Here is a 26925-nt window from a genome sequence, read left to right as displayed (position 1 = left end):
ATAGTTTCTTGTGTCTCCCCCCATCTTACCGTCGGATTTTACACCACGACAGGGGAGGGGCGACAACGGCGCGTCGGCGACTTGTTTTGACAGTGGTAGTTGTACAGAGACCTTGATGCAGTTTTTATTTTGTTTGGGGTGTTATGTAATTCTGGTGCACTTTTATAATAAATACCCATCCTTTTCGTGAAAAAAATCAAGATGCATATGACTAAACTACATCCATGATATTTGCAAATTGAAGTACATTTCATTGACAAATTGTGCAATTATAGTTTTGATATCGACTTCTACACAAGAGAATGCATGCATGTCAAAGTACTGGCATTAAACATGATGTTACAATTTTCGTTTCTTAAGGTGGGAGGTCCTAGTCGGCGCCTTAAGCGCCCGAGAAGCCAACCGGCGCTCACAGGAGAACCTTAGTGGGCCGGCCCATAAACACGTACTGCAATACTGTAGCGCAAAAATACCACAAAAAAGGTATAGGTGGGGAATTGAACTCAGGCCACAACTATCCTCCAATAGACTGGCTACCACTAAACCACCCAACTACTAGTGACTGAATGCAGCGCGCACCCTACTCTAGCTGCGCTATTTGAATTAGAAGAAGTTCACTAATTTGAGGAAAAAAGGTTCACCACTTGACCAGGCTGACCAGTTGACCATTGAATGTTCAAAAAATATGTGTATCTTTTCTGAAAAATCAGGAATTAAAAAAATCGTTCACAGGTTAAAAAAAAGCTTAACGAATTTAAAACAAAAAACTCATAAAAATAGAAAAAGATCATCAATCTTCAAAAATAGTTCATCGATTTTGAAAAAAGTTCACTCGATTTGAAAAAAGTTCATCGATTTTGGAAAAAAGTTCATTCGATTTAAAAAAGTTCATCCATTTGAGAAAAAAGTTCATCAATTTCGAGAAAAAGTTCATCGAATTTGAAAAAAAATTCATCCAATTTGGGAAAAGTCAACGATTTTGAAAAAAGTTCATCAAAATTGGAAAAAAGTTCATCAGATCTGAAAAAAGTTCATCAATTTTCAAAAAAGTTCACCGAATTTTAAAAATAGTTCATCGATTTGGGAAAAAGTTCATAAATTTGAAAAAAGTTCATCGAATTTCAAAAGAAATCATCAATTTAAAAGAAAATTTTCAGGTATTTGCAAACAATTGGTCGAACCAGGATGAAAAAAAAGAAAACAGAAAAGGAAAAAAAGGAAAAAAGGAAAACGAAAAAAGAAAAAAGAAAAAAGGAAAAAAGAAAAGGGAAACGAGAAACGAGAAACGGGAGATGATATAATAAATTAAAGAGAAAGTTCACTTTAAACAGAGAAGGTTGCTAGATTGATCCCGCAAAAAAAAACTTGGTCTCGGGGGCGCAGGTTCGATTCAGCTCCTGCGCTCTTTCTTTTTGCAGGATTAAGACACAGAGAAGAAACCTCTAGATGGGCCGGCCCATCGCGGGAGCGCTGCAGGCGGCCGTTTGCGAAAACACTACTAACGGGCGCCTGCAACGCCAAATAGGAAATGCCTCTTAAGGTAGCATCAGGGCCGGCCCTAAAGTTTCGAGGGCCCCAGGGCGGACTCCAAGAGTGGGCCCAACGGCTGCAGTGGAGAAAATAGGAATTTCATAATTTGATATGGAAAAATTCTTCCCTTCAAAAAAACGCTATGGAAAAATTCTTGTAAAGCCATAAACTATAATATAATTTTCTGTTATAAATAGTGCTCCATCTCAAATTGTCTAGATACATCCATATGTATACAAATTTAAGATAAATAATTTGGGACGGAAGTTGTATTTGACATCTAATTGCTTTAGATTATCAGTACACTCCAAAAAATAAATTTATTCATAGCCTCCTTCTAACCTGGGCAACATGTTTGCAAAAACAGAATAGAGCACACCTCAACTTTGGAGTAAATTGGCAGCAATAATGTTGCACGGCGTTCGCCCGCTCTGTCCTCCGTGTGTGACGGGAAACGAATCCATGGGCCCTGAGTGAGTGAAGATTGCTAGATTGATCCCGCAAAAAAGAAAATACTCCGTAATCCGTAATCTGGACGGGAGTAGAAGATTGCTATTCCCTCCGTTTCAGTTTACAAGTTCTGCGCGTATACCTAGGTTGCCAATTTTATCACCCAAATATAAACTATATAACACAAAAATTATACTGTTTGAAAATAAAACATATGTAGTTTATATTGATATATTTTTTATAATATTTGATTTGTATTAGGTTGGTCAAATTGACGATTTAAGATACACGCATGCCTTGTAAACTGAGAGAAAAGGAGTAGATTGGGTTTGAAGAATTGAAGAAGCAATCAAACTAACAGCCACGGGAAAGGTCCTTCCCTCAGGAAAAAAACAGCCACGACTCGGCGCAAACACGTGCACACATTTTTTTTTGAGACAACGTCGTGAGGTTTTATTAATCGGTATATGTAATTTCTGAACGTTCGAATTTTACCATTAGATCCGAACGACATGGTAGCTATCAGATCCGCTTCTCGCGCGCGCAGAGATGTAGGAAAAAAAGAGAGCCCCGAAGTTATTGAACCCGCGACCTGTTTTTTAGGGTGCAGGTGCGCTACCGCCTGGACTATGCTCGTTTTCCCGTTTCTAACTTAGGTTCGCTAAATTTTATACTACTCTATTTCCGAGCGGGGAAAAGACGAGGAGGCAGACACACATGGACGAACTGATTTTGGAAGGATCAATGCATTGTGTTCGTACCTGCCGATGAGTAATTATAGAGAAATGAATGTTTCTCTTTCTGTAGAATTCGAACTCCAGTCGTCTTGTGTGTAAAGCGAGGAATATTTTTAGTTTTGACATATATGTTGGAGAGTACGATAACTTACACACCACAAATTTGGTAACTTACATATAAACACCATAATATTTTCTTTGCCCCGGATTTTTTGTTGTTAAAATTTAAGATCCAATGACTCACGCGCCAATACCTCCATAACCTTTTTTTACCTGAAAAAATTGATACAATATACCCCCCGCCATCGGTTTTTTCTATGTGAATAGTATGGTAACTGAGGAATCACGGACCTGATAACTTATGTGCCAACATCGTGATGACCTTTTTATTCACCAGAAAAATTTTGATAAAATATCCCCCCGATAACTTATGTGTGAATAGCATGGTAATTTACACACCGCATGCCTGATAACTTATATACCTCGGGCCTGATAACTTTGACGGGGGAGGTGAGTTTGTTAAAACATACAACGGTAAATAATATGGTAATATAGGCTATAGGACGTGATAACTTAGGTACAAACACCACAATAACTTTGACACGTAAAAAATGCTGTTGAAAATATACTCTGATAATTTTTTTATGTAAAGAGCATGATAATATAGGCTCCCAGTCCTGATAACTTAGGCACAAACAGCATGATAAGTTTAACCCATGAATAAATATTGAAAACATACCACTGATAACTTCTCGTGTAAATAACATGATAATATACGCTCCTGAATATGATTACTTAGATACAAACACCACAATAACTTTGACCCATGTAATAATATTGTTTGGAAACATACTCCAATAACATCTGTATAAATAACATGGTAATATAGGCTTCCGGACCTGATAACTTAGGTGCAAACACCAAGATAATTTTGACCTGTGAAAAAAGTTGTTGAAAACATACTCTGATAGCTTTTTGGGTAAATATCATGATAATATAGACTCTCGGTCCTGATAACTTAGTTACAAACACCACGACAACTTTGACCCGTGAAAAAAGTTGTTGAAAACATACTCCGGTAGGATCTGTGTAAATAATATGGTAATATACGCATAGCAGAGCTGATAGCTTATTTAGCCCAGACATGATAACTTTTGACCCGGATTTTTTTCGAAACATGTCAACACGGTATCTACTTTCGAGGGTCTCGTCAGGGCGGATTTTTTTTGCGAAAATATTTTGGATTGAACATGCGGTTTGAGCTTTGAAACATTTTGAAATTTCAAAATAAAGACTACGATGACATTAATTTTTCTGCACTTTTAGTGCATTTGCACGTGGGGAGAAAGTTGGAAGAAGTCATTTTTATGCCCTAAATTTGCCTATGTAAACATTGTCGTAACTTATCTAGCATAGATGTGATAACTTGCATACCCTAGGCATGGTAAATTTTTATCCGAAAAAAATTTGTGGAAACATATCAACATGGGGTCTAGTTTCGAAGCTCTCATCGCGACCATTTTTTTTGGTGAAGACGGTTTTCCAATCGGGGCGATGGTTTGAACTACAAAATATTTTGAAGTTTGAAAAAAAGAAAGAATCTAGAAGGACATCTGCTTTTTCGTCTTTTAGTGGATATATGCATGTTATTAGAGGAATGAGTGCACGTGAAAGGAAAATTAGTCATTCTAATACATGCATGTATATAATTAGAGTGAAGTAAGGATCGTTCTTGCCTATTGCTAAAATCCGAACGTTTGGTAGTTATAAAAGTCCTTTATTAATTCGTCACAATGTTTACAGAGATGGAAGGAAGGTTCCCGGGATGGCCTAACCAGACACGGCGACCACCACCGAGAGATAATGCATGCCTCGCTAAGTTGTGAGCTTCATAGTTGGAGCTCCTAAATTCATGTCTAAAACTACAAAAATCAAAAGATGAACAATGGGCTATAATTTCCTGAACAATTGCACCGTAGCTTGCAGAATTGTCCTTCTATAAATCTTCCACCACCACTTTGCAATCCGACGCAACTTCAATCCGCCGCAAATATAGATCGTCTGCCAGTGCCAGGGCTTCTCTAATGGCTAGAGTTTCAAGGGTCGGTGGATCTACAATGTTTCTGAAGCCAAAAGTCGAAGCACCGATGACCATACCTTCATGGTCTCTGCATATCACCCCAATAGACCCGAAGCCCTGCCTAGACACAGCCGCATAGACGTTCATCTTGGCATTGCCCGCCGTAGGGGGCAGCCACCTCCTTGGGCTCACTGTTCTCTGCGCCGTCACAACAGGAGTTTTGGCTTTGATAACCTGCAGTTCGCCCAAGTAGCTAGATATGAAACTATTCACCTAGTGGGGTGGTTGAAAGATGTTCTCATGGATGGCCTTCTGCCTGACTCCCCATATCGCCCAAAGTGAAACCACCAAGCGATCAAAGAGCTCCTTTGTTAATATTTCATGCATTGCAAACAACCAATCCTTCGGGTTCTCCTTGTAGGAGATATGCCCTAGAGGCAATAATAAATGATATTATTTATCTCCGAGTTCATAATTATGTTTATGTTCCATGCTATAACTGCTATGGTTCTCGAGTCTGCAATAACCACGAGGCTCGGAGGAAGACTCATATGCACGTGTGGAATAATAAACGGTAAAATGTATTCCTAGTCTGGCCTCTAAGACTAGCTCAAGTGTTGCATGATGGTTATGTTTTCCTGATCATGGGCATGTCTATGTCAGCAACCTTGAGGGCATAATGTTAAGAGAACATTTGTGTTGAATCGACCCGGCATGATGTTATGCTATGAGATTCATTCGTCACAAGTTTATTGGTACATAACACAGAGATGGTTAACGTTTGCATGATTCCTTAGACCATGAGAGTATCGAGTTTCTTCATGCTTGCTTCATGAACTTTGGGGTTTGTTAAACGCCATCCGTAATTGGGTGGCTATTACGGCGGCTTACGGGTTCATGGAAAAGTGTGTCAAGTAACTTGATAGCTCAAGATTGGGATTTGCTCCTCCGACGATGGAGAGATATCTCTGGGCCCTCTCGGTGTTACGGTATCCATCATCGTCTGGCCAGACACTTTGTGATTTGATCACGGGGATGCCGGAACACGATAACGAGAAAAGAGAACAATACCGGTAACGAGGTAACTAGCATAGTGGACAAGTTGTTGATCCACGGGAATGCCAACATGTCTCACCTCGGGTATTTGTAACATATCGCGAAGCAACAGGAATAGCACACGGCAACTGGAGGTTCACTCGAATATTTATTCGTGTGGGTATAGGGGTCAATATGGGTGTCCACGGCTCCGATGTTGATCATTGATCGGAAGGGGTTCCGGGTCATGTCTATACTTCACCGAACCTATAGGGTCACACACTTAAGGTTCATCTATCTGCTGAATACTAGACAGGGAGTCTGAGAGAAAATCACCGAAAAAGTTTCGGACACCGAAAAGTTTCGGACAGCGGAATCGTACCGCAGAGAGAGGTCATCGGATAAGTTTCGATGATACCGAAAAGTTGTTTTGGGATACACCATTAAGTCAAATTGGTTTCGGCACATGCCTGATAATTCTTGGAGGATGCCAGAATCATTCTGGAAGCTTTTGGAATTTTCTGAGATAAAAACCGGAAATGTTCTGGAGCTGCCGGAGCCACTTCAGATGCGTTTCGCAGATGAAAATCACTAAAACCGGAATTGTTTCGGAACGCGTTGAAAATCATTTTAGTGGGTACTGGAAATGTTCTTAGCCCACATAAATATTTTCAGTTCGATCAGACGCTGAAAAATGTCGTCGTGAATAGTGAAAATCAGCTTTATGGTTACTTTATGGAAAGCCACCTTTTGGGGCTTTGCTCCAAAAGATCTTGGGGATGACATGGATGGATAGGAGCCATTTTTTGGGCCCCTCATGAGGGTGTGGCCGGCCACATGGGGTATCCCCCCTTGGGGACCCTCTTGTTCCTTGGTTTCACTCCTAGGTCCTTGTGGAAGGACTTCATTCATGTGCATTTTGGGTTTTTTGTGAAACTACCCTACCCCCTTGGGATTTCCTATAAATAGAGGTGGAGGGGCAGCCCTCCACACTCATCCCTTGCTCTCATACACATGCCATGTATTATCTGGCTTCTTCTCTCCCTCCCACGAAAAGAGTTTCGTAGAGCCGTAAGGCTGTCTGGGTTCCGGCAGGAACTAGTTCTGGACGGCGAAGCCCTGCCGGATAGATGACACCGTATGTGTGCAACTCTGTAGAGAGATCGTAGTTTCGGTCTTAGTTCGTGAGTGCCTCCCGAAGGGCTGTCCGTGTGACCGTCCGAGTTTCGAAGGTCCTCCCGAAGGGCTGTCCGAGTGACCGTTCGAGTTTCGAAGGTCCTCCCGAAGGGCTGTCCGCGACACCGTCCGGGGGGCTGTTCGACCGCCTCCTGGAGGGCTGTCTGAGGAGCAGATGAGGGTATACATCCTCGCGGTTGGGAGGTTGTAAATCCTAGCTGCGGGGATCTGCACCGCCGATCGTCATCGACTCTACTTCCCGCTGCACTACGAGTCGGTAACGAAAAAGATCAAACCATGTATGCAGTCTCCATAGTGGTCCTGGGCTGGTGCGTAGGTCGGAAAATTTTTGTTTTCTGCTGCGTTCCCCTACAGTGGTATCAGAGCCAGGTTATGCGTAGATGCAGGTTTCGATCTAGAATACATGGAGATGTATGCGTATTGCATAATATAATTAGGTAGTAGATGAGATCTATTGCTGAAAATTATTTATGCGGGTGACAGATGAAATCTGTTACCCGAGGTTCTTGTTGCTTCCCTAGAATTTGCGTTTGCTCAATCTCGAGACAGCATGGTGGAATTTGACAAAGTTCTGGCAATCCGTGATCCTGATTGATCATGGAAGTGCTATCAGTTCTTTGGGTTCTGCCGTAGTCAAAAGAAAGATGAAATTCGCAGATGAAAGGGCATTGCAGATATTATCTGCATGGGGGTCATGCGTATGACGAAGTTTAGTATGGGGCTCGAGATTTAATTATCTCGTGTTTCATACACCCCGAGATGTTAATGTAGCAACTTGAATAATCATACTTGATGATAAAACGTTGGTAGCTGCGGTTTAAGTCAAAACCTTAGAAGCCACGTAAAATAAAATTTTGCATAAACCTATTAGAGGCGTCTAACTTGGTTTTGCAGGATGTGCATGTGATGTGGTATAGCAGTGCTCATACTAATTCGATTATGTATGAGATGACTATATGATGTAATTTGATTAACATGACCTGCGTGTCATGATTCAGCATGATGGCTGGAGCCATATGATTGCACTTTAATGACCTGCGTGTCAACCTTGTTGTAATGCATTATTTTGTTAGCTATAGAGATAGCAATATTATCTGGTGCATCAACAAGGTGGTGACAATCTTCGCAAAGGTGAACACCGACGCGAATGCCGAAGACGAAGAAATGAAATACTTCTCCGTCAGAAAGGGCTATACCATATCATGCTATTATGAATTGCCTGAGATGTTTATCCCTTATGATGCACCCTTCTTGATTGCGCGGTAGTCGCTTTTATTAGGGTGATCTCTCACTTAAAATATCAAGTAGTTAGTGTTCTCCCAAGTGTAGCACCGTCACGGCACCTATCTTTTCGGGGTGCGCCATGGATGCATGGGTACGAACGACTAGAGAAGTGTGAGGCGGGTGAGGTCAGACCTCGCAGCAAGATCACTTGGTTGTCTTGACGTTCATGGCAGGATCGTCCTGAGCTCGGAACACATGCATCGAAAGATGAGCAAGAGTCACATAGAGATGTGATCGGCAAGTTGGCCTACCGATTAAAATTCCCGTTATGAGATGATGATTCTATGGCGATGAATTGAAGTCTGGATCTTGTATCACTCAAAATTAATTGTGAGAGATATTGATTTGAGTGGGAGCGCACTGTTGAATTAACATGTTTAATTCTCAGTGCAATTAATTATGAACACTGTCTAAGTGTTTCTTGCAAAATAGTTGTAGAATAATGGTTCGCGTTTCCACCTTCCCTATTAAAATTGAATAACTGTTAAATATCTGGTTAAAACTTCACGATTGGTAACGTAATATGAGGATTGTCCTCAAAAGTGCCGAGAAGGACTTTGTCCTATCGCATGCTTTCCGTATCCTCCCGCTAAAGCTATGGATCATGTGACTCTCGTCCTTTGATCCAAAAGCTATAATTCCGTTTCAGTCAAGTGCAATATGTTTTCTTCCATGAAACCCAAACTTCGAAAGTTGGGATAGTTATATGATATTCATGGAACTGAAAATTATTTTCAGATACAAACAAAGTAATGTTTGTTTGCAAGTATTAGTAAAAGTGTTTACTATGCATTTGACTGTTGGGAAAGGGATCCAGAAGAACGCCTGTCATATAATGAAAGGTGAATAAAACAACAACTTAAAGATAAAGGAAGTGTCCAAAGGGTGTTAGTATGACTTACACGCCTAGGAAGTCCGGGGCTAATGCCTCTCTTAAGTTGGGTGCTTCTTCTGAGAGTAGGAGAAATACTAAAAGTTAAACTGCTAGAAGTATAAAGGCAAAAGGAAAGAAGACTGGAATATCTAGCTCATTTATGAATGTCATACAAGTTTTTGATGTATAGAAGGCTGGTCAAAGATATAGTTCTTGCGAATTATGGTTAAACATGTTAATCACTAATTCTTGGGTATTGTGAGTTCATCACAAAAATGCCCGCTCGATTGCAGGCTGTTGCAACTCGATGTAAGAACTACTATGGCATGAAAGACTAGCTAGAAATGAGGTTAAGGTATACACATGGAACATAGTAAATGTTACTATACCTTCCATCGGTGTATTGCCGTCTGTATTTATTTTCATAATTCATTTAGAGTTTTACAAACTCTATCCCATTGCATAAGGCATCTTGCAAGAAGGTTGTTCATAAGAGAACTTTTTATGTTCGATGTTATGAATAACACAAGGGCCATACTTTCATTATGAATGAGATGTATGTTATGAATATTGATAATAATACAATACCTCTAGGTTTACTTTTCATAATTCATTTTAGAGTTTCATACACTCTAGCCCATTGCACAATGTTTGTTGCAAAAGAGTTGTTCATAAAAACAACAATTGTTGTTAAGTATTATGAATAACATAAGGGCCATACTTCCATCATCGATGGGACGTATGTTATGAATATTGAGGGTAATATGATACATCCATAACACTGACGCTAAATGTCGCAAGACTAAAAGAATACCACACAAGTGTGGCACTACATTTGGTCACATTGGAGAAACCCGCATGGAAAATTCCATTATGATGGATTTTGAAGTCTTTTTGATTTTGAATCATCTGACACTTGCAACTTTCCTCCGAAAAGTGAAGTGACTAAAATACCGTTCACAGGCCATAAGGAACGAACAACAAACATATTAGTGATCATACATTTGATGTGTGTAGTCCGATAAGTGTTGTTAGTGGTGGATTTATTTATCTTCAGAAATGACTCAAGTAGATATATGGATATTTACTTGATGAGACGTAAGTCTGGATCTTTTGAAATCATTCGAAAGGTTCTCAAAAATGAAGTAGAAGTTATTGTAGCAAGAAAATTATGTTTCTGCAATTTGATTGCACAAAGGAATATTTGAGTTACATGTTTAGCGAATGTCTGATGAGTTGTGAAAGGGGTTTCATAACTTGCACCTCCCGGAACACCACTGCAAGTGGAAAGTCCGTGGAGATGTAATCAAACCATTTATGACATGGTAAGGTCAAAGATGACATAAATAAATTTGCCATTATCCCTTTTAAAGTGATGCTTTAGAGACTGCGGCTTTTACACTGAAAAGAGTTACATCGGGTCTGTTGAAATGAAGCCATGGTATGGTACGCCCAACCATGTTATATCTTTTCTTAACATTTGGAATATGGGGCTTGTGTAAAAGGTTACAAACCTATTCCAAATCATACAAGTGCTACTTTGTAGGTTATACCAAAATGTTGGGTATTCCTCCCTCACTATACCGAGGCAAATAGTTTTGCCGCGAAACGGTGTGCTTTTAAAGAGAATGGTTCTTTCAAAAAGGTGAGTGGGAGAATAGTGCAACTCGACGAGATAAACAGTATCTAAGTCATCAGATCAAAGGAAAGAGACCTTGGAAGTAATTCCAGAGTTTCCTACTGCGACTGATACGGAAGTCTCTACAATAAAATGTATGAACTTCGGTCGAACTTGCAGCTGAACCACGTAGGCAAGGCTCGTGCAAACCTCTCAGGTGCGCAAACGAGATATTGTTGTTAGACAACATTATACCTACGATACACAAGGAAGCGTTGATGGGCCCTGACTCCGGAATTGGCTAAATGCCAATACAACCCAAGTTGGTTTCCATATAAGTGATTCAAGATTAAAACCTTGATACACCTTTCGGAAGACTTAGAGTCTAACGAATATTTATGGAACTTAAAACTGATATGGATAAAAATGTTTTATCCATAAAGCTCGACTTGTTGAAATAACAAGTTCAAGAGTTGACTACGATGAGGTTGTTTTCATCGTAGCGATGCTTAAAGTCGGTTCGGGTTGAACTAGCAATTAATACATATTTCAATCATGAGATATGAAACATGGATAATAAAAGGATTTCCATCTGATGGAAATGAAAGCTAGGACTTGTATATGATACAGTCCAAAGTAACTTGTCGATCCAGAGGATGCTAGTAGGTATGCAAACTTCAGAGTTCCAGCAATGGACAGAAGAGAGCAAAATGGAGTTGGAATCTTCGTGTTTTGATGAAATGGTCAAAGGGGTTTTGACTTCATCAATGGGTAACGAAGATGCTTGTAATTCAAGAAAGTAAGTGGGAGCGTAATAATATTTCTAAAAACCTTATGTGCTTGGCACATTGGTAATTGGAAATAAATTTCTTGACACGAATTAGGACTTCATTTGAAAATAGTTTTTCGATGAAGTGCTTAGGCTAAATAGCCTCAATATTAGGCATGATGATCTATGGAGATAGATTTACCTAATGGGGCTAAGCAATGAATACATATTGACAAGATGCTAAAACCTTTTAGCATTTAAAACGCCAAGGAGTGATTCTTGCCAAAGTCACATGGAAGGAGTTTTTGCAAGACTCGGTGTCCCAAAACACTGATGAGTAAAATACATGATGCAGATTCCACACACTTTTGTGGTTGGATTAATCATGTATTCCATGGTATGTAGAACAACCAGATATGTCCGATACTCCCAAGGTGTTGCGAGTATGGATACTAAAGTGATCAAAGTACTGATCGTGGGACAACAGTGAAAGATGTCATTGAGTACTAGAGTAAGTACTGATGATATGTTTTCTTGCAAGCGGAGATCATGAAGAGTTCGTTGTAAAATGTTACATCGATAGTCTTCATCTTTTCACCGTGCGATTTTCGATTTAAGTTAAGGGTTTTGTGTAACACACAATGTGGTGGCACAGTTAGTTGGAACTTGTTCAAACTAGTTACTGTGGTGAATTCTATAACAAGGGCTAAGTATGTTGACGCTTTAGAAGCGACAAAGAAGATGTTGAATCATATAGTTCATTCATGAACTTAGTATAGTTCCAAGATGGCTTTTGACAATGGGACACTACTGCAGGTAGTTGCTCCATAACTCAGTCTGAGGAATCCAGGTTCGACCTGTGATTCACATACATACAAAGCCAAGTCCACACAAAATATGAATTTTTGTGAAAACGTGAAAACGCGAGGACATGCAAAGATACACACGGAACTGAAGTCGTCAGATCCGTTGGACATCAGGCTATACCACAAGCGAAGCATATTTACACCGGTGTGCCACAGGTGTAAAGTGCATTAGCATTAACTAGATTATTGACTCTAGTGCAAGTGGGAGTCTGTAGGAGATATGCCCTAGAGGCAATAATAAATGATATTATTTATCTCCGAGTTCATAATTATGTTTATGTTCCATGCTATAACTGCTATGGTTCTCGAGTCTGCAATAACCACGAGGCTCGGAGGAAGACTCATATGCACGTGTGGAATAATAAACGGTAAAATGTATTCCTAGTCAGGCCTCTAAGACTAGCTCAGGTGTTGCATGATGGTTATGTTTTCCTGATCATGGGCATGTCTATGTCAGCAACCTTGAGGGCACAATGTTAAGAGAACATTTGTGTTGAATCGACCCGGATTGATGTTATGCTATGAGATTCATTTGTCACAAGTTTATTGGTACATAACACAGAGATGGTTAACGTTTGCATGATTCCTTAGACCATGAGAGTATCGAGTTTCTTCATGCTTGCTTCATGAACTTTGGGGTTTGTTAAACGTCATCCGTAAATGGGTGGCTATTACGGCGGCTTACGGGTTCATGGAAAAGTGTGTCAAGTAACTTGATAGCTCAAGATTGGGATTTGCTCCTCCGACGATGGAGAGATATCTCTGGGCCCTCTCGGTGTTACGGTATCCATCATCGTCTGGCCAGACACTTTGTGATTTGATCACGGGGATGCCGGAACACGATAACGAGAAAAGAGAACAATACCGGTAACGAGGTAACTAGCATAGTGGACAAGTTGTTGATCCATGGGAATGCCAACATGTCTCACCTCGGGTATTTGTAACATATCGCGAAGCAACAGGAATAGCACACGGCAACTGGAGGTTCACTCGAATATTTATTCGTGTGGGTATAGGGGGTCAATATGGGTGTCCACGGCTCCGATGTTGATCATTGATCGGAAGGGGTTCCGGGTCATGTCTATACTTCACCGAACCTATAGGGTCACACGCTTAAGGGTCATCTATCTGCTGAATACTAGACAGGGAGTCTGAGAGAAAATCACCGAAAAAGTTTCGGACACCGAAAAGTTTCGGACAGCGGAATCGTACCGCAGAGAGAGGTCATTGGATAAGTTTTGATGATACCGAAAAGTTGTTTCGGGATACACCATTAAGTCAAATTGGTTTCGGCACATGCCTGATAATTCTTGGAGGATGCCAGAATCATTCTGGAAGCTTTTTGGAATTTTCTGAGATAAAAACCGGAAATGTTCCGGAGCTGCCGGAGCCACTTCAGATGCGTTTCGCAGATGAAAATCACTAAAACCGGAATTGTTTCGGAACGCGTTGAAAATCATTTTAGTGGGTACTGGAAATGTTCTTAGCCCACATAAATATTTTCAGTTCGATCAGACGCTGAAAAATGTCGTCGTGAATAGTGAAAATCAGCTTTATGGTTACTTTATGGAAAGCCACCTTTTGGGGCTTTGCTCCAAAAGATCTTGGGGATGACATGGATGGATAGGAGCCATTTTTTGGGCCCCTCATGGGGGTGTGGCCGGCTACATGGGGTATCCCCCCTTGGGGACCCTCTTGTTCCTTGGTTTCACTCCTAGGTCCTTGTGGAAGGACTTCATTCATGTGCATTTTGGGTTTTTTGTGAAACTACCCTACCCCCTTGGGATTTCCTATAAATAGAGGTGGAGGGGCAGCCCTCCACACTCATCCCTTGCTCTCATACACATGCCATGCATTATCTGGCTTCTTCTCTCCCTCCCACGAAAAGAGTTTCGTAGAGCCGTAAGGCTGTCTGGGTTCCGGCAGGAACTAGTTCTGGACGGCGAAGCCCTGCCGGATAGATGACACCGTATGTGTGCAACTCTGTAGAGAGATCGTAGTTTCGGTCTTAGTTCGTGAGTGCCTCCCGAAGGGCTGTCCGTGTGACCGTCCGAGTTTCGAAGGTCCTCCCGAAGGGCTGTCCGAGTGACCGTTCGAGTTTCGAAGGTCCTCCCGAAGGGCTGTCCGCAACACCGTCCGGGGGGCTGTTCGACCGCCTCCTGGAGGGCTGTCTGAGGAGCAGATGAGGGTATACATCCTCGCGGTTGGGAGGTTGTAAATCCTAGCTGCGGGGATCTGCACCGCCGATCGTCATCGACTCTACTTCCCGCTGCACTACGAGTCGGTAACGAAAAAGATCAAACCATGTATGCAGTCTCCATAGTGGTCCTGGGCTGGTGCGTAGGTCGGAAAATTTTTGTTTTCTGCTGCGTTCCCCTACACTCCTCTCCTCGCTCTAGCATTTGGTGCACCGACTCGTCAGGTGCCAGCGCCCATACACTTGCAGACATAGGACATGAAATCAGTGCATCTTTCCATGTGTTCATGTCTCCACAGAGCAGGCAAGTATTTTCGGTTGCCATGTGATGATGCTCCAACACAGTCCCGGTTGGCATTGACCGCCGGGCTAGTCGCCGTAGAAACATGTTGAGCTTTGAGGGGACTTGAATGTGCCAGATCATGGACCAGTTGTTGGTTTCGCACACGTGCACACATGATCCGTAATCTGCAACGCATTGAGCTATGTGTGCTTTTATTGGGCTTCTAATCTAGTGCACATCACGGATGGGCCTCTCCGGCCATTTTTGTTTTCGATCAGTATTGGGCTCGTACGACTGTACCAAGCCTTTAGCTGCCCTGGCCCAGGGCCTGCCCTGGGTAGCATCAATACCAGCAATGATGTAATATGAATCATTCGAGCAGACTTACTTAGGGCCCGTTCGGAAGCAGTCCACGGGCTGGCTTCCGAAAATTGGTCAGAGAAGCCGCACCGAATGGCTCCGCTTCAAGAAGCTGGTAAAGAGTGCCTATAAGCTATGTGCAGCTGGAGAAAACACGGAAGGAGGGGGTGTTGGAGCAAGTTCCACGATTTCTGGAAATCTGAATAGCATAGCGGATGACTCCTGGAAGAGAATTTGGAAGCCGCCCTGTCCTAGGAATATCCAAATGTTCACATGGAGGCTGAAACATGAGTCCCTAGCGCTACGTACTACGGTTGCACGGAGGGGTATTCCCATAGAGGATACCAAATGCTTATTTTGCAGCAGAGGGGAGGAGGATGGGGCTCACCTTTTCATCAAATGTAAGCTTGCAAAGGAGGTTTGGCGAGACCTGGCTCTGGAAAAGGAAAGGAGCGATCTGGAGAAGATTGAGGGTGTGCATGCAATGTTTGATTACATCTGGGGGTTGCATGAAAATAAAAGGCTTCATATTCTCACTTTCTGGTGGCTTTGGTGGGCGAATAGAAACAAGGCAAGGGAGGGTGAGTTACCTTTCACAGCGGGGAAGTGGCAAGAAGAACGAGGAGCAGTGTCCTCGAGTACGTGCAGATCTTCTCCTCCAAGGGCCACGGCCCGAAGCCAGACAAGTGGCGCCCTCCTACTGAAGATGTCTATAAAATCAATGTGGATGGTTCAGTCGTTCCGGGACAGCAGCATGCAGGCTGGGGCATAGCAGCGAGGATCGCGGATGGCTCTCTGGTGCATGCGCGAGCGGGACGACAGGAGCACACGGCAGATGCTTTTGCAGCTGTGGTGGCCGCCATGGCTCATGCAATCACAACCGCAGCTGAGCTTGGTATGATCAGGGTGGAGTTCGAAACAGACTCTCAACTACTGGCTGAAGCTCTGGATGTGCGCAAAGTGGATTCTTCGGCATACGCGGTTGCTTTAGAGGACATGAAATACCAACTTAAGTTGTGGTTCTCCTTTTTTTCCATCTCTGTCTGTAGACGTAATGCGAACTCAGTGGCACATGAACTTGTCAATATTAATCGCCTTTGTGAACCAGACCAATGTTTGGTCTGGGAGTCCGATGTACCTGCCCGTGTGGGCGAATGTGTTGTGGGTGATATGCCTCATCACAGTTAAGTAATGAAGCAATGCTTTCCCTAAAAAAATTTATCGCGGAGACGAGAAGCTGGGCTGGCGCAGCTTCGCGAAAAGCAGAATCGGGAGTTGCTCAAAATTACGGTGCTAATGCCACCGCGAAGTATACCGAGTCGAATCGTTTTCCTCGACCTGGTGGCTCGAGTCCTCTTCTCGTACAGAAATGAATGCCCACGCTCCTCCTCTGCTCTCGCAACCCTAGCCACCGCCCCGTCGCCGGCGTGCCTCCGCGCCGTCGCGCCGCCGTCCGCCGCCGCCTCTACGCATCGCCCCGCAAGTCTCCGTCCATCGCCGCTCGCAGCAGCCGCCCAACGTCCCCGTGATGTCGTCTCCCCATCTGCCGCCACTCCTTCCGTTGGTCGCCGCCGGCAGCCGCACCAAGTAGAGCTCCTGGACGGGCCTGGCCGCAAGATCCACGGCAGAGAAGTCGTTCCCCCAGCTCAAGGTGAGCAGCCACCTCCCCCCTCTTGTAGTACTCTGATTCAGCCTAGTTCGTGTTCTGTCTGTAGCCCCAATTTCTTGTGATATGAAACTGATGTGTGCACCTTTTTCGTATATATGTGTAGTGCAGTCTGTAGTGCTATGAATTGATTTCAGATCAAGTCAAGAATTTCCCTGCAGTCTGTAGTGCTACGAACTACTCTTGGAGGAGCCTGCAGCAAGATCCACGTCAGAGAAGCTGTTCCCCCATCTCATTGAGCAGCCCCCTCCCCCTCTTGTACCACTCTGTTTCAGCCTGAATTTGTGCCTACTGTATGTGGCCAGCCCCAATTGTTTGTGAGATGGTACACTTCTCGCTTCTACTGTATGAATTGGTTTGTACAGTTCTAGTCAGATCAATAATTTTATTATGTTGGTAGTACATGTTCTTGCTGCTGATTGTTTGTGAGAGGCACGCTGATTGTTTGGTACAGTTCTAACATCTGGTGAATTTAGAAAATTTGAATGTTTTGTATAATTCTAGCACTTGTACTATCATAAAGTGCTCTATGTATAGGTAAGAACTGCTCTCTGTACACGATAAATCGCAGCAAACAAAGCAGAAAAATAAACATGTCCTGTCCAAAATCTGGCCTGCACTTCCCCACCGAACTGGGCCTTCAAACATGGCCCACTGCATGGCCGAGCAGGCTTTAGCCTGGTTTCCTGGGCTACCAGCCCATGCCTGCGATAGGAGCCGCAGCCAGCGAGCCGAACGGATCGCTCCTCCTCCTGGCTCGCTCGATGAGAAGCTGGAGCCAGCGATTTTTGGAAGTTAGAGCACTTCCGAACGGGCCTTTAGGGCCAGTTTTTGGTGGCTTTTTTGAGCTTCCAGAATAAACTGCCTCCTATCCAGCTTATTCTAGAAGCCCAACTGATTTTTTTTAAAGTTTAATAGTCAAGTCTTAATTAGTTGGCTTCTCAAAAAATAAATTTGGTTGGGCTTCTAGAATAAACTGGAAATTTCCAGCTTATTCTAGAAGCCAGCAAAAGAACTGGGCATTAGTATGACCTCCTTGCCTCTCCGTCTTGAATTAGTTGAGTCAGATTTTTAGTACTCCCTTCATTCCAAATTACTCGTCGTGGCAAGTTACAAAGCCCGCAATTTAATTGGTTCAGAGCAGATTGGGCATGGACCAAGAAGGCCATTGATAGCAACCGGTAGACGAGGGGTTCCTCAGGTTACCCATCCCAAGACGCTTGGTTGTGAGGTCTGCCAAGTTGAGCACGCCGACGTTGTACCTCCCGTCCTCCCTGTCGGCGTCCACGTACGAGCTCGCGACGTACATGCAGTTCCTCCGCACCCCGTTGAGCCCATCGGCCTCGACGCAGAACGCGCGGAGGTGGTCGACGAACACGGCACTGTCGCCGATGTCAGTGACGTCCCCCCAGCTCATGGGCATCCGGCGCCGGTCCGTGCGGAAGGCCCTGCAGAGCTCCTCTGAGCCGTAGTATGCCGCCGGAAGTAGGAGCTACGACCTCACGATCACGAGGAGCCCGTCCGACGACACGACGAGGGTGGACTGGGTCCTGCTCCCACCCAGGTGCTCGGGTATCTGCAGCGTCGGTGGGTTCACTGGTAGAAAATGGGCCTTTAGTCCCGGTTCGCAAAGGCCTTTAGTCCCGGCTGTGCAACCAGGACTAAATATGTGCGACTAAAGGCCCCCCTCTTTAGTCGCGCCTCTTACGAACCGCGACTAAAGGCCCGTCCACGTGGGCGCCAGGAGTCCGTCGGGGCGGAGGACCTTTAGTCCCGGTTCTCGTGGCTAACCGGGACTAAAGGCCTCCTCCGCAGGTTTAGGGTTTTAGCCCCCCTAAACCTGGTTTCTTTGCGAATTTTTTTAATTTTTTTTATTTTCAAATTTCTGAATTATTTTAACCTCTAATCTCTAATCACCACCCCTCATCACTGCTCAATTTATCCTCTAATCTCTAATCACCCCTCATCATTCCAAATCATCTAACTTCCCGGACGATCACCCATCCTCTCACTACTCCAGCCTGAGCACGCTTAACTTCCGGGTTCTATTCTCCCTCGTTTCCAAGTCTGCACTTGTTGTTTTCCTGACAATAGTAGGATGTCAATTCTATTAACCCTCAGGAATTTAGCTTGAGCATGAAGTGACACATTTCACTGTTTGAGTTTGAAACTATTGTTTAAAAAACAATATTTATTTAGTAACACTAATATTTCTGGAATAATTAGTTTGACCATTGTTTGACCACAGTTTGACCAGATTTGACCAAAATTTAAAAAAACTAAAATAATTATTTAGTAACACTAATATTCTAGAATAATTAGTTTGACCATTGTTTGACCATAGTTTGACCATAGTTTGACCACAATTTGAAACTTTTTGAATTTTTTTGCCTCTCCAGATCTTAAAAGCCCCGCATCTTTTTTTCTGTTAGGTTTTTGAGGATTTTGAAAATGTTTAACGGGGTTGCCCCGGTTAAATTCGGATGTAACTTTTCGAGTAGATGATTTTTCATATAATTTTTTTTCATCCGAGTTCGTATGCAAAAGTTATGCCCATTTTAAGAAATTCCAGAGAGATTTTGCAAATAAAGTCGAAATTCATATTTGTTAATTTTCCCAACAACTAGACCACATATCACATGAGAAACTTATTTTATTTTATTTTTTTTGACATTTCCATCATTTTCTTTTGGTTTTTCTAAAACTGAAAAGGCGATCCGGGGGGGTAGAGTTTGATGGGCCCTTTAGTACCGGTTGGTCTGGCCAACCGCGACTAAAGGCCTTCGGGCCAGCCTGAGGACCTTTAGTCCCGGTTGGCCAGGCCAACCGGGACTAAAGCCCCTCCCGTCCGCCAGCTGTCGACCGAGCGCGCTGGGCTCAGATAGTTCGTCGCGGGTCTCCTCCCGAACCGTGACTAAAGACCCCTTTGGTCGCGGTTCAATTATTTTGGGGACTAATGAAGGCGTATGTAAGCCTCTTTTTTTGATCGCTGCAGTGACGGCGAAGGTTTTGCTCGCCACGGTGACCGTCCTGCGCCAGTGAAGGGGTGCAGCAGCATGGCCGACGAGTAGTAGCCCAGGGCAAGCGTCCAGGCTTGCGGCGACGCGAACAGTAAGGGGCGGCAGCTCGCGGCGGGCACGTGGATCTTGGTGATGCTGTCATCGACGAGTGACCAGAGGCGGCGGTCGACGGGGCGGGGCCACTCTACGTCTCTACGAGTCCCGGGCAGGCAGGAGGAGCAGCGGGGCGCGCGTGCGATGGCAGACGGCGGGCACCTCGTAAGCCGAACGCCAGGACGGGCACACGGTGCGGAAGCGCGCAAAGTCGTCGTGCTTACCGATCCTGTCGGCGATCGCCGTTAAGAGCTCGGCCGGCAGGTCGGTCCAGCTCATCGTGGTGTCCGTCCGTGCCGGCAGCGGCAAGGCGTCGTCTTGGATTGGTCGAATGATGCACGGGGGCAGAAAGAACGGACCTAAATCGTGGCTCGCTTTGTTCGTTTCTGGCTGGACTCACTCGGAGCTGCAAACCGAAGAGACGAGTGTCATGTGACTCACATGACACTCATCTGATGTGAGTGTGACACGCCGTGTTTCATTGTCTGCGTTTTTCTCTGAACCGAATTCACTACAGAAAAACTCTCGACGCGCCGAGTGTTACCTGTCGGATACTCAGCAGACCCTAGCGTGCCCCAACGCTACGATTGATCTAGACCCTTCACCAGCTACACGACGGGCAGATTCATTTACATACATGTCGACATTCGTCCATGATTTTTGATTTGATCGGCTGATTAGTAGGTGATTAGGGTACGACGGTGAAAGATGTGGTCTGTTGGGAAGGGGAAGGCCAGTTTCGTCAAGCAAGGACGGCTGATTAGTGATGGTGCACCGATCCGCAATAGTCTGTTCGGGTAGCAATTGATCCTGGGCTGTCGAAGATATTTTGAGAGGTGCTCTGCTGCATGATCGATCGATGGTGGACGACCATTCTCTATTCAGTTCATTGTTCGTGTCAATTGCGGATTGGACTAGCTAGATTTATGTGCCGGCAAAGGCACCAGCATGCATGTGTCACGTTACTAGGCTGGCAACTGGCCAACATATTTCACTTTTCCGGGAAAATTAAGCACCCATCGATCAGTGGCGAAGCCACGTACAAGCTGGATAGTCAATTGACTACCCAACTTTTTGATAAAACTAGCATATAGATGCAGAAATATTGAAACAAATTGTATAAATTCATACAGTTTTAAATTGACTACACAAGACAACATTTCTGGCACCGCCACTGCCATCGATCACGTTTATACGAGGGTGCACCGGAGGGAAGGGTGTTCCGTGTAGCCAATGTAGGAAACTATTCGTTAATTTTAAAATGTTCATGAATGTTAAAAGCGTTCAGAAATTTTAAGAAGTTTGCAAAATTAATTTCTTTAGTCAAATTTAAAAAGTTAATGGATATAAAAAAAACGTTAAGAAATAAAAAACCAAACAAAACTGAGTGAAAATAAAAACAGAAAAAAGGAAGAAGAAAACCTGTGGAAAGCTACTGAAAACCGGTTTGAGAAGTTACATGGGCCGGTCCACATAAGTTCATCTCTTCAACAAGCATGATTGACAAAGGGCGCCTGTAAATACTAGGACAAAAATGTTCTTATATTTTTTATATGGGATGGAGGGAGTAGTAAATGCCACTATGCTAGTGAATGGAGCCGTGCACCCACAACTGCATCACCCCACGCTACAAGACTAGTGCAATGTGTAGCATGTTGTAAATTACAACTACCCTGTTCTAGAATAACTTAGGGCAGATGCAAATCCCTTGATTCTCACGCAAGGAGATAAATACCAACAATTAGGATAGAAGGGAGTAATGCAGTAGATATAATTTTTTCACGTTGATTTCATCACTATATATATGCGAAGCTAGCTACTATGAGGTGTAGATTTTTTGCACCCCAAGAAACATTGTACGCTTGAGTACAATTGAGTCAATGACCGTGTGACCCTCGTATATCATTGGATTGTTGAAACACATCAAAGCACACTTCAGTTGCTCTTCTTATAAACTGGGGGGAGAGAGACAATGAATTTACTTGCTTTTTGATGGTATGTTGTCCACGCAAATATGTGCCAGTGAAATAGACGTTTATTTTCAAATGCGATGAAAACCTTGCAACTATTTTCTTCTAGTGCACATAGTGGGAGTAGGACTAGGAGGCAGCGGAGATTACAATAGCACATCTGGACTGTTTGCAAGGTTCAAAATTTTAGCGTGCCAGAGTGCAAAACAAAAGCCACGGTATCAATATTTGAGGAGACTGAGCGATCAAAATCCATGGCACATAGACCGGGTCGTACATGCTTGTGAGCTTGGTTTGGTAGGGAAGCCATGCGCCTAGTTCGGCCCAACGAATCATCTTCGGCTAGCACGAGATAAGATATGTGTGGGATTTTCATCCTCAAAAGCGTTTACGCCATCAGGCACTAGGCACACCTGTTGGAAGAAGGAGCCGCCCATCTTTTCGGCACTTCTCTACTTGGAACATCTGGCTGCTACTGAAAATGCTTAACATCATTTATATGCCTTCCCTGTCAGTTAAACATTGTCACACTAGAGAAAAGCTAAGTCATCTGATGCATAAAGCACACACAGGATTAGAAAAGATTTAAGATGGCATATATGGCATCCGCCAAAAAAAAAAAAAATCGCAGATACATCACATGTGAAAGGACCAATGAATTTCTCTTTGTTGTATCTTTTCAACATTTATAAGATTGGGTACGAAAACAATAAAAATGTAAGTAGATATTGAACATTCATCCCAATTTCAACTACGAAAACCAACACTAGGTATGCTATCAGAAGGTTGGTGGAAAAGGACAATATGATTTAAGATTAATATGTTGCACCCAAGCTTCTTATTTAACACGACTTTACTTGGCCCCAAAATGACATGGCAGTACATTTAGCAACTTGTGTTACAACAGTCTTATACTCCCTCCGTTCCATAATGTAGTGCATATAGATTTTTTTAAAGTCAAATTTTGTCAACTTTGACGAAATTTATAGAGAAAACTGTTTACATCTATAATATCAAATATATATAATATGAAACTACGTCTTATAATGAATCCAATGGTCTATGTTAGGCATTCTAGACGTAATTTTTTTCCTCCACAAACTGGGTCAAATTGGTGAGGTTTGACTTTTCAAAATATCTATATGCACTCCATTATGAATGAGGGAGTAGTATGCTACAATTTAGCCTTTGAGATATAACATACAAATTTGAATTCAATATTTTTTGCGGCCTTGGCTAGACTTTTCTTACCCACCCATGGAGGTCACTTTTGAATGCATCCTCATGCAACAAGTGACATCCTAGGATTGAGTGTGCCCCCCACCCCCATCCCAATGCGTGGCACCCTCGCCACTTGTTACACTTAGGGGAAGGTCTCCCAATGGGAAGGAAGGTCTACGTTTTCTTTGCTTCTGTACTAGACTCAAAAAATACATTCACTTTTGAACGAGGGGTCCTAGTTATGTGATAAGTGCATTGGTGGAAATATTTTCAACAATAGGTCCTATCTTTACATGTTTCAGCGAAAGTTTTAAGACATTTTTGCACTACCGCCTCACATCTCCGAATTAATGGCATTGTCATATCTACATGTTTTGCAGTGCCCTTACATGTAATGCATTTAAATGTAGTGTCTTCTGATGTACTTTCGTTAGTTGTATGTACTGTGTTTAGATGTGCAGCAATATATTCAGGTAAGTGTATTCTCCAAACTACTAGTTATTTGTTTAGGATAAAAAAAGCCCAATGGCCTTCCTGGTTGCTTTCCAAGGCGACCAACCAAGAGCCCCCCTTCCCCGGTGCCCTCTGATAACCCACAAGTATAGGGGACTGTCTGTAGACTTTTTCGACAAATAAGAGTGTCGAATCCAACGAGGAGCTAAAGGTAGAATTTAGATCCTCTCAAGTTCTATCGACCACCGATACAACTCTACGCACATTTAACATTTGCTTTACCTAAAACAAGTATGAAACTATTTTGTAGGTGTGATGCTAGGACTACTTTGCAAGAATAAAACTAGGAGTACTTTGCGAGATAATAAAAGTTTGTTGTTTAGTAGAGAGCTTTTTGTCACACAAGAAAGTTATTTGTCCCTAGGTGATCGATAACTAGACCGGTAATCATTATTGCAATTTTATATGAGGGAGAGGCATGAGCTAACATACTTTCCGTATTTGGATCATATGCACTTATGATTGAAATTCTAGCAAGCATCCGCAACTACTAAAGATCATTAAGGTAAAACCCAACCGAAAGATCGAGGATGTCGCCTAGGGGGGGGGGTGAATAGGCGCTTTAAAATAATTACAGTTTAGGCTTGAACAAATGCGGAATAAACCTAGCAGTTAATTTGTCAAGCACAAAACCTACAACAACTAGGCTCACCTATGTGCACCAACAACTTATGCTAAGCAAGATAAACAACTAAGTGATAGCAAGATATATGACAAGAAACAATATGGCTATCACAAAGTAAAGTGCATAAGTAAAGGGCTCGGGTAAGATATAACCGAGGCACGCGGAGATGACGATGTATCCGGAAGTTCACACCCTTGCGGACGCCAATCTCCATTTGGAGTGGTGTGGAGGCACAATGCTCCCCAAGAAGCCACTAGGGCCACCGTAATCTCCTCACGCCCTCACACAATGCAAGATGCCGTGATTCCACTAAGGGACCCTTGAGGGCGGTCACCGAACCCATACAAATAGCAACCCTTGGGGGCGGTCACCGAACCCGTACACTTTGGCAACCCTTGGGGGCGGTCACCGAAACCCGTCAAATTGCCCGGGGCGATCTCCACAACATATTTGGAGACCCCAACGCTTTCCCGGAGCTTTACACCACAATGATTGAGCTCTGAACACCACCAACCGTCTAGGGTGCCCAAGCACCCAAGAGGAGAAAGCTCAAGGGTACCAAGCACCCAAGAGTAATAATTTTCTCAACTTGTAACTTCCACTTATCACCGTGGAGAACTCAAACCTATGCACCAAATGCAATGGCAAGGGCACACGGAGTGCCCAAGTCCTTCTCTCCCAAATCCCACCAAAACAACTAATGCTAGGGAGGGAAATGAGAGGAAGAAGAAGAAGAAGAACACCAAGAACTCCAAGATCTAGATCCAAGGGATTCCCCTCACATAGAGGAGAAAGTGATTGGTGGAAATGTGGATCTAGATCTCCTCTCTCTTTTCCCCCAAAAACTAGCAAGAATCCATGGAGGGATTGAGAGATAGCAAGCTCAAAGAAGGTCAACAATGGGGGAAGAACACGAGCTCAAAGGATCAGGTTCATTGGGGAAGAAGGCCCCCTTTTATAGGTGGGGAAAAATCCAACTGTTATGCTCACAGCCCGCATAGAGCGGTACTACCGCTCTTCCTCACCGTACTACCGCTAGGGGTAGCGGTACTACCTCAAAGGGTAGCGGTACTACTGCTTGCGAGCGGTACTAAAAAAATACATCCGTGCCTACCACCGCTGGACTTGAGACGTGTTTTTGGTCCAGAGCGGAAGTAGCCACGGAAGTAGCCGCGGTAGTACCGCTCCCAAGAGCGGTAGTAAAAAATTACATCCCCTCCAAGCGGTAGTACCGCTCCCACGAGCGGTAGTACTGCTGCAGCTTTTATAAGGACACAAAAACTGACACAACTTCTGCAAACGAACTCCGAATTCAACGAAACCAAGTTTGTTGGAAAGTTAGCGACAAGGGCTAACACAATCTTCATAGAAATAACAATAAGAAGCAAATAAAAAAGGCCCATAAGAAAATGGTGAGAACCCTTCCTTGAATAAGACCGGTAAAACCTCCAACACCGAAAACGCAATAGAAGAAGCATGTGAAGTCCGTTTTCGATGAACTCGAGCGTGTCAAGAAGATGACCATAAGCTCGAAATCTCACTAGGAGAAAAAAAAACAAGAACCAAGAAAGATGATGCAAGCGTGAAATGGTTTGAGCTCTCTATGCATGATACGATCAAGCTACTCACTTGAGAGCCCTCCTTGATAGTACGGCAATCGATCCTATAACCCGGTCTCCAAACTACCACCATGAGATCGGTAAAATAGAGAAAATATCAAGGGTAAACCTTTGCCTTGCACATAGTCCACTTGGGCTAGATGATGACGATCTTGACTCCCTCAGGTTGGACCACCTTTCTTGATTGCGTTGGCTCGATGATGACTAGATGTTTGCCCTCCCATACTCTACTATGGGTGAGCCGCTCTTTGGCGCATCTTCTCAAGTCCAATGACACCACAATGAACGGCAAGCTTCGAGGATGATCTCTTCGTGATGCTCCACTTGAACTTGCACACTGCAACCATACCATGGGACCACTTGATCCCTAGGTACAGCTTGTATGCTTTGTATGTTGATCAACATGATTCACTCTTGACTTAGTCTTGGTCAACCTTGAATCTTTCAAACTCTCTTCATTTGGATGATGTCTTGAAGGTAGACATGAATGATCACACACTCTTCTTCTTCAAGACATGCTTACAATAAGCTCAACACTCACATGACCAATCTTTGGATAATTCCTTAATAACACCTTGGTCAACTCATAAACTCCTTGAAACCAACATATGGACTTCAAGAAAAGCCTATGGACAAATCCTTCAAATATAACTCAATGCAACCATTATTCCATAGAGAATGTCATCAATTACCAAAACCACACATGGGGGCACCACATGTCCTTTCGATCTCCCCCATTTTGGTAATTGATGACAATCACTTTCAAGAGAGTTTATATAAGGAATTATGCATCACCATGCAATGGAACAACCAATGATGCGTGAGAATGAGATGCAAATGCTTAGGAACAAAATCAAAGCAAGGAGAAACTCTAAAAACTTCTCCAAAAAACTCTCTGAAACTTCTCCCCCATTGGCA

The 26925-nt window shown here is 43.4% G+C and overlaps 1 protein-coding gene and 1 long non-coding RNA gene across 2 annotated transcripts; one reads left to right on the top strand and one right to left on the bottom strand.

Annotated features, from left to right (window-relative positions):
* The first annotated feature begins 14725 nt into the window (after positions 1 to 14725).
* Positions 14726 to 17348, top strand: LOC123168244 (uncharacterized). Its single transcript, XR_006484268.1, has 2 exons — positions 14726 to 16931; positions 17053 to 17348. It is a non-coding gene; the product is annotated as an uncharacterized lncRNA (long non-coding RNA).
* Positions 17349 to 18081: 733 nt separating this feature from the next.
* Positions 18082 to 20338, bottom strand: LOC123170918 (uncharacterized). Its single transcript, XM_044588632.1, has 2 exons — positions 20222 to 20338; positions 18082 to 18438 (listed from the first exon to the last, which is right to left on the bottom strand). Exons 1-2 carry the CDS (start codon positions 20336 to 20338, stop codon positions 18082 to 18084), a joined length of 474 nt encoding a protein of 157 aa, XP_044444567.1.
* Between the last annotated feature and the right edge of the window lie 6587 nt (positions 20339 to 26925).

This window comes from Triticum aestivum, chromosome 7D, assembly GCF_018294505.1.
Source record: "Triticum aestivum cultivar Chinese Spring chromosome 7D, IWGSC CS RefSeq v2.1, whole genome shotgun sequence".
Taxonomy (NCBI): domain Eukaryota; kingdom Viridiplantae; phylum Streptophyta; class Magnoliopsida; order Poales; family Poaceae; genus Triticum; species Triticum aestivum.
This window is presented reverse-complemented; position numbering and strand designations above follow the sequence as displayed.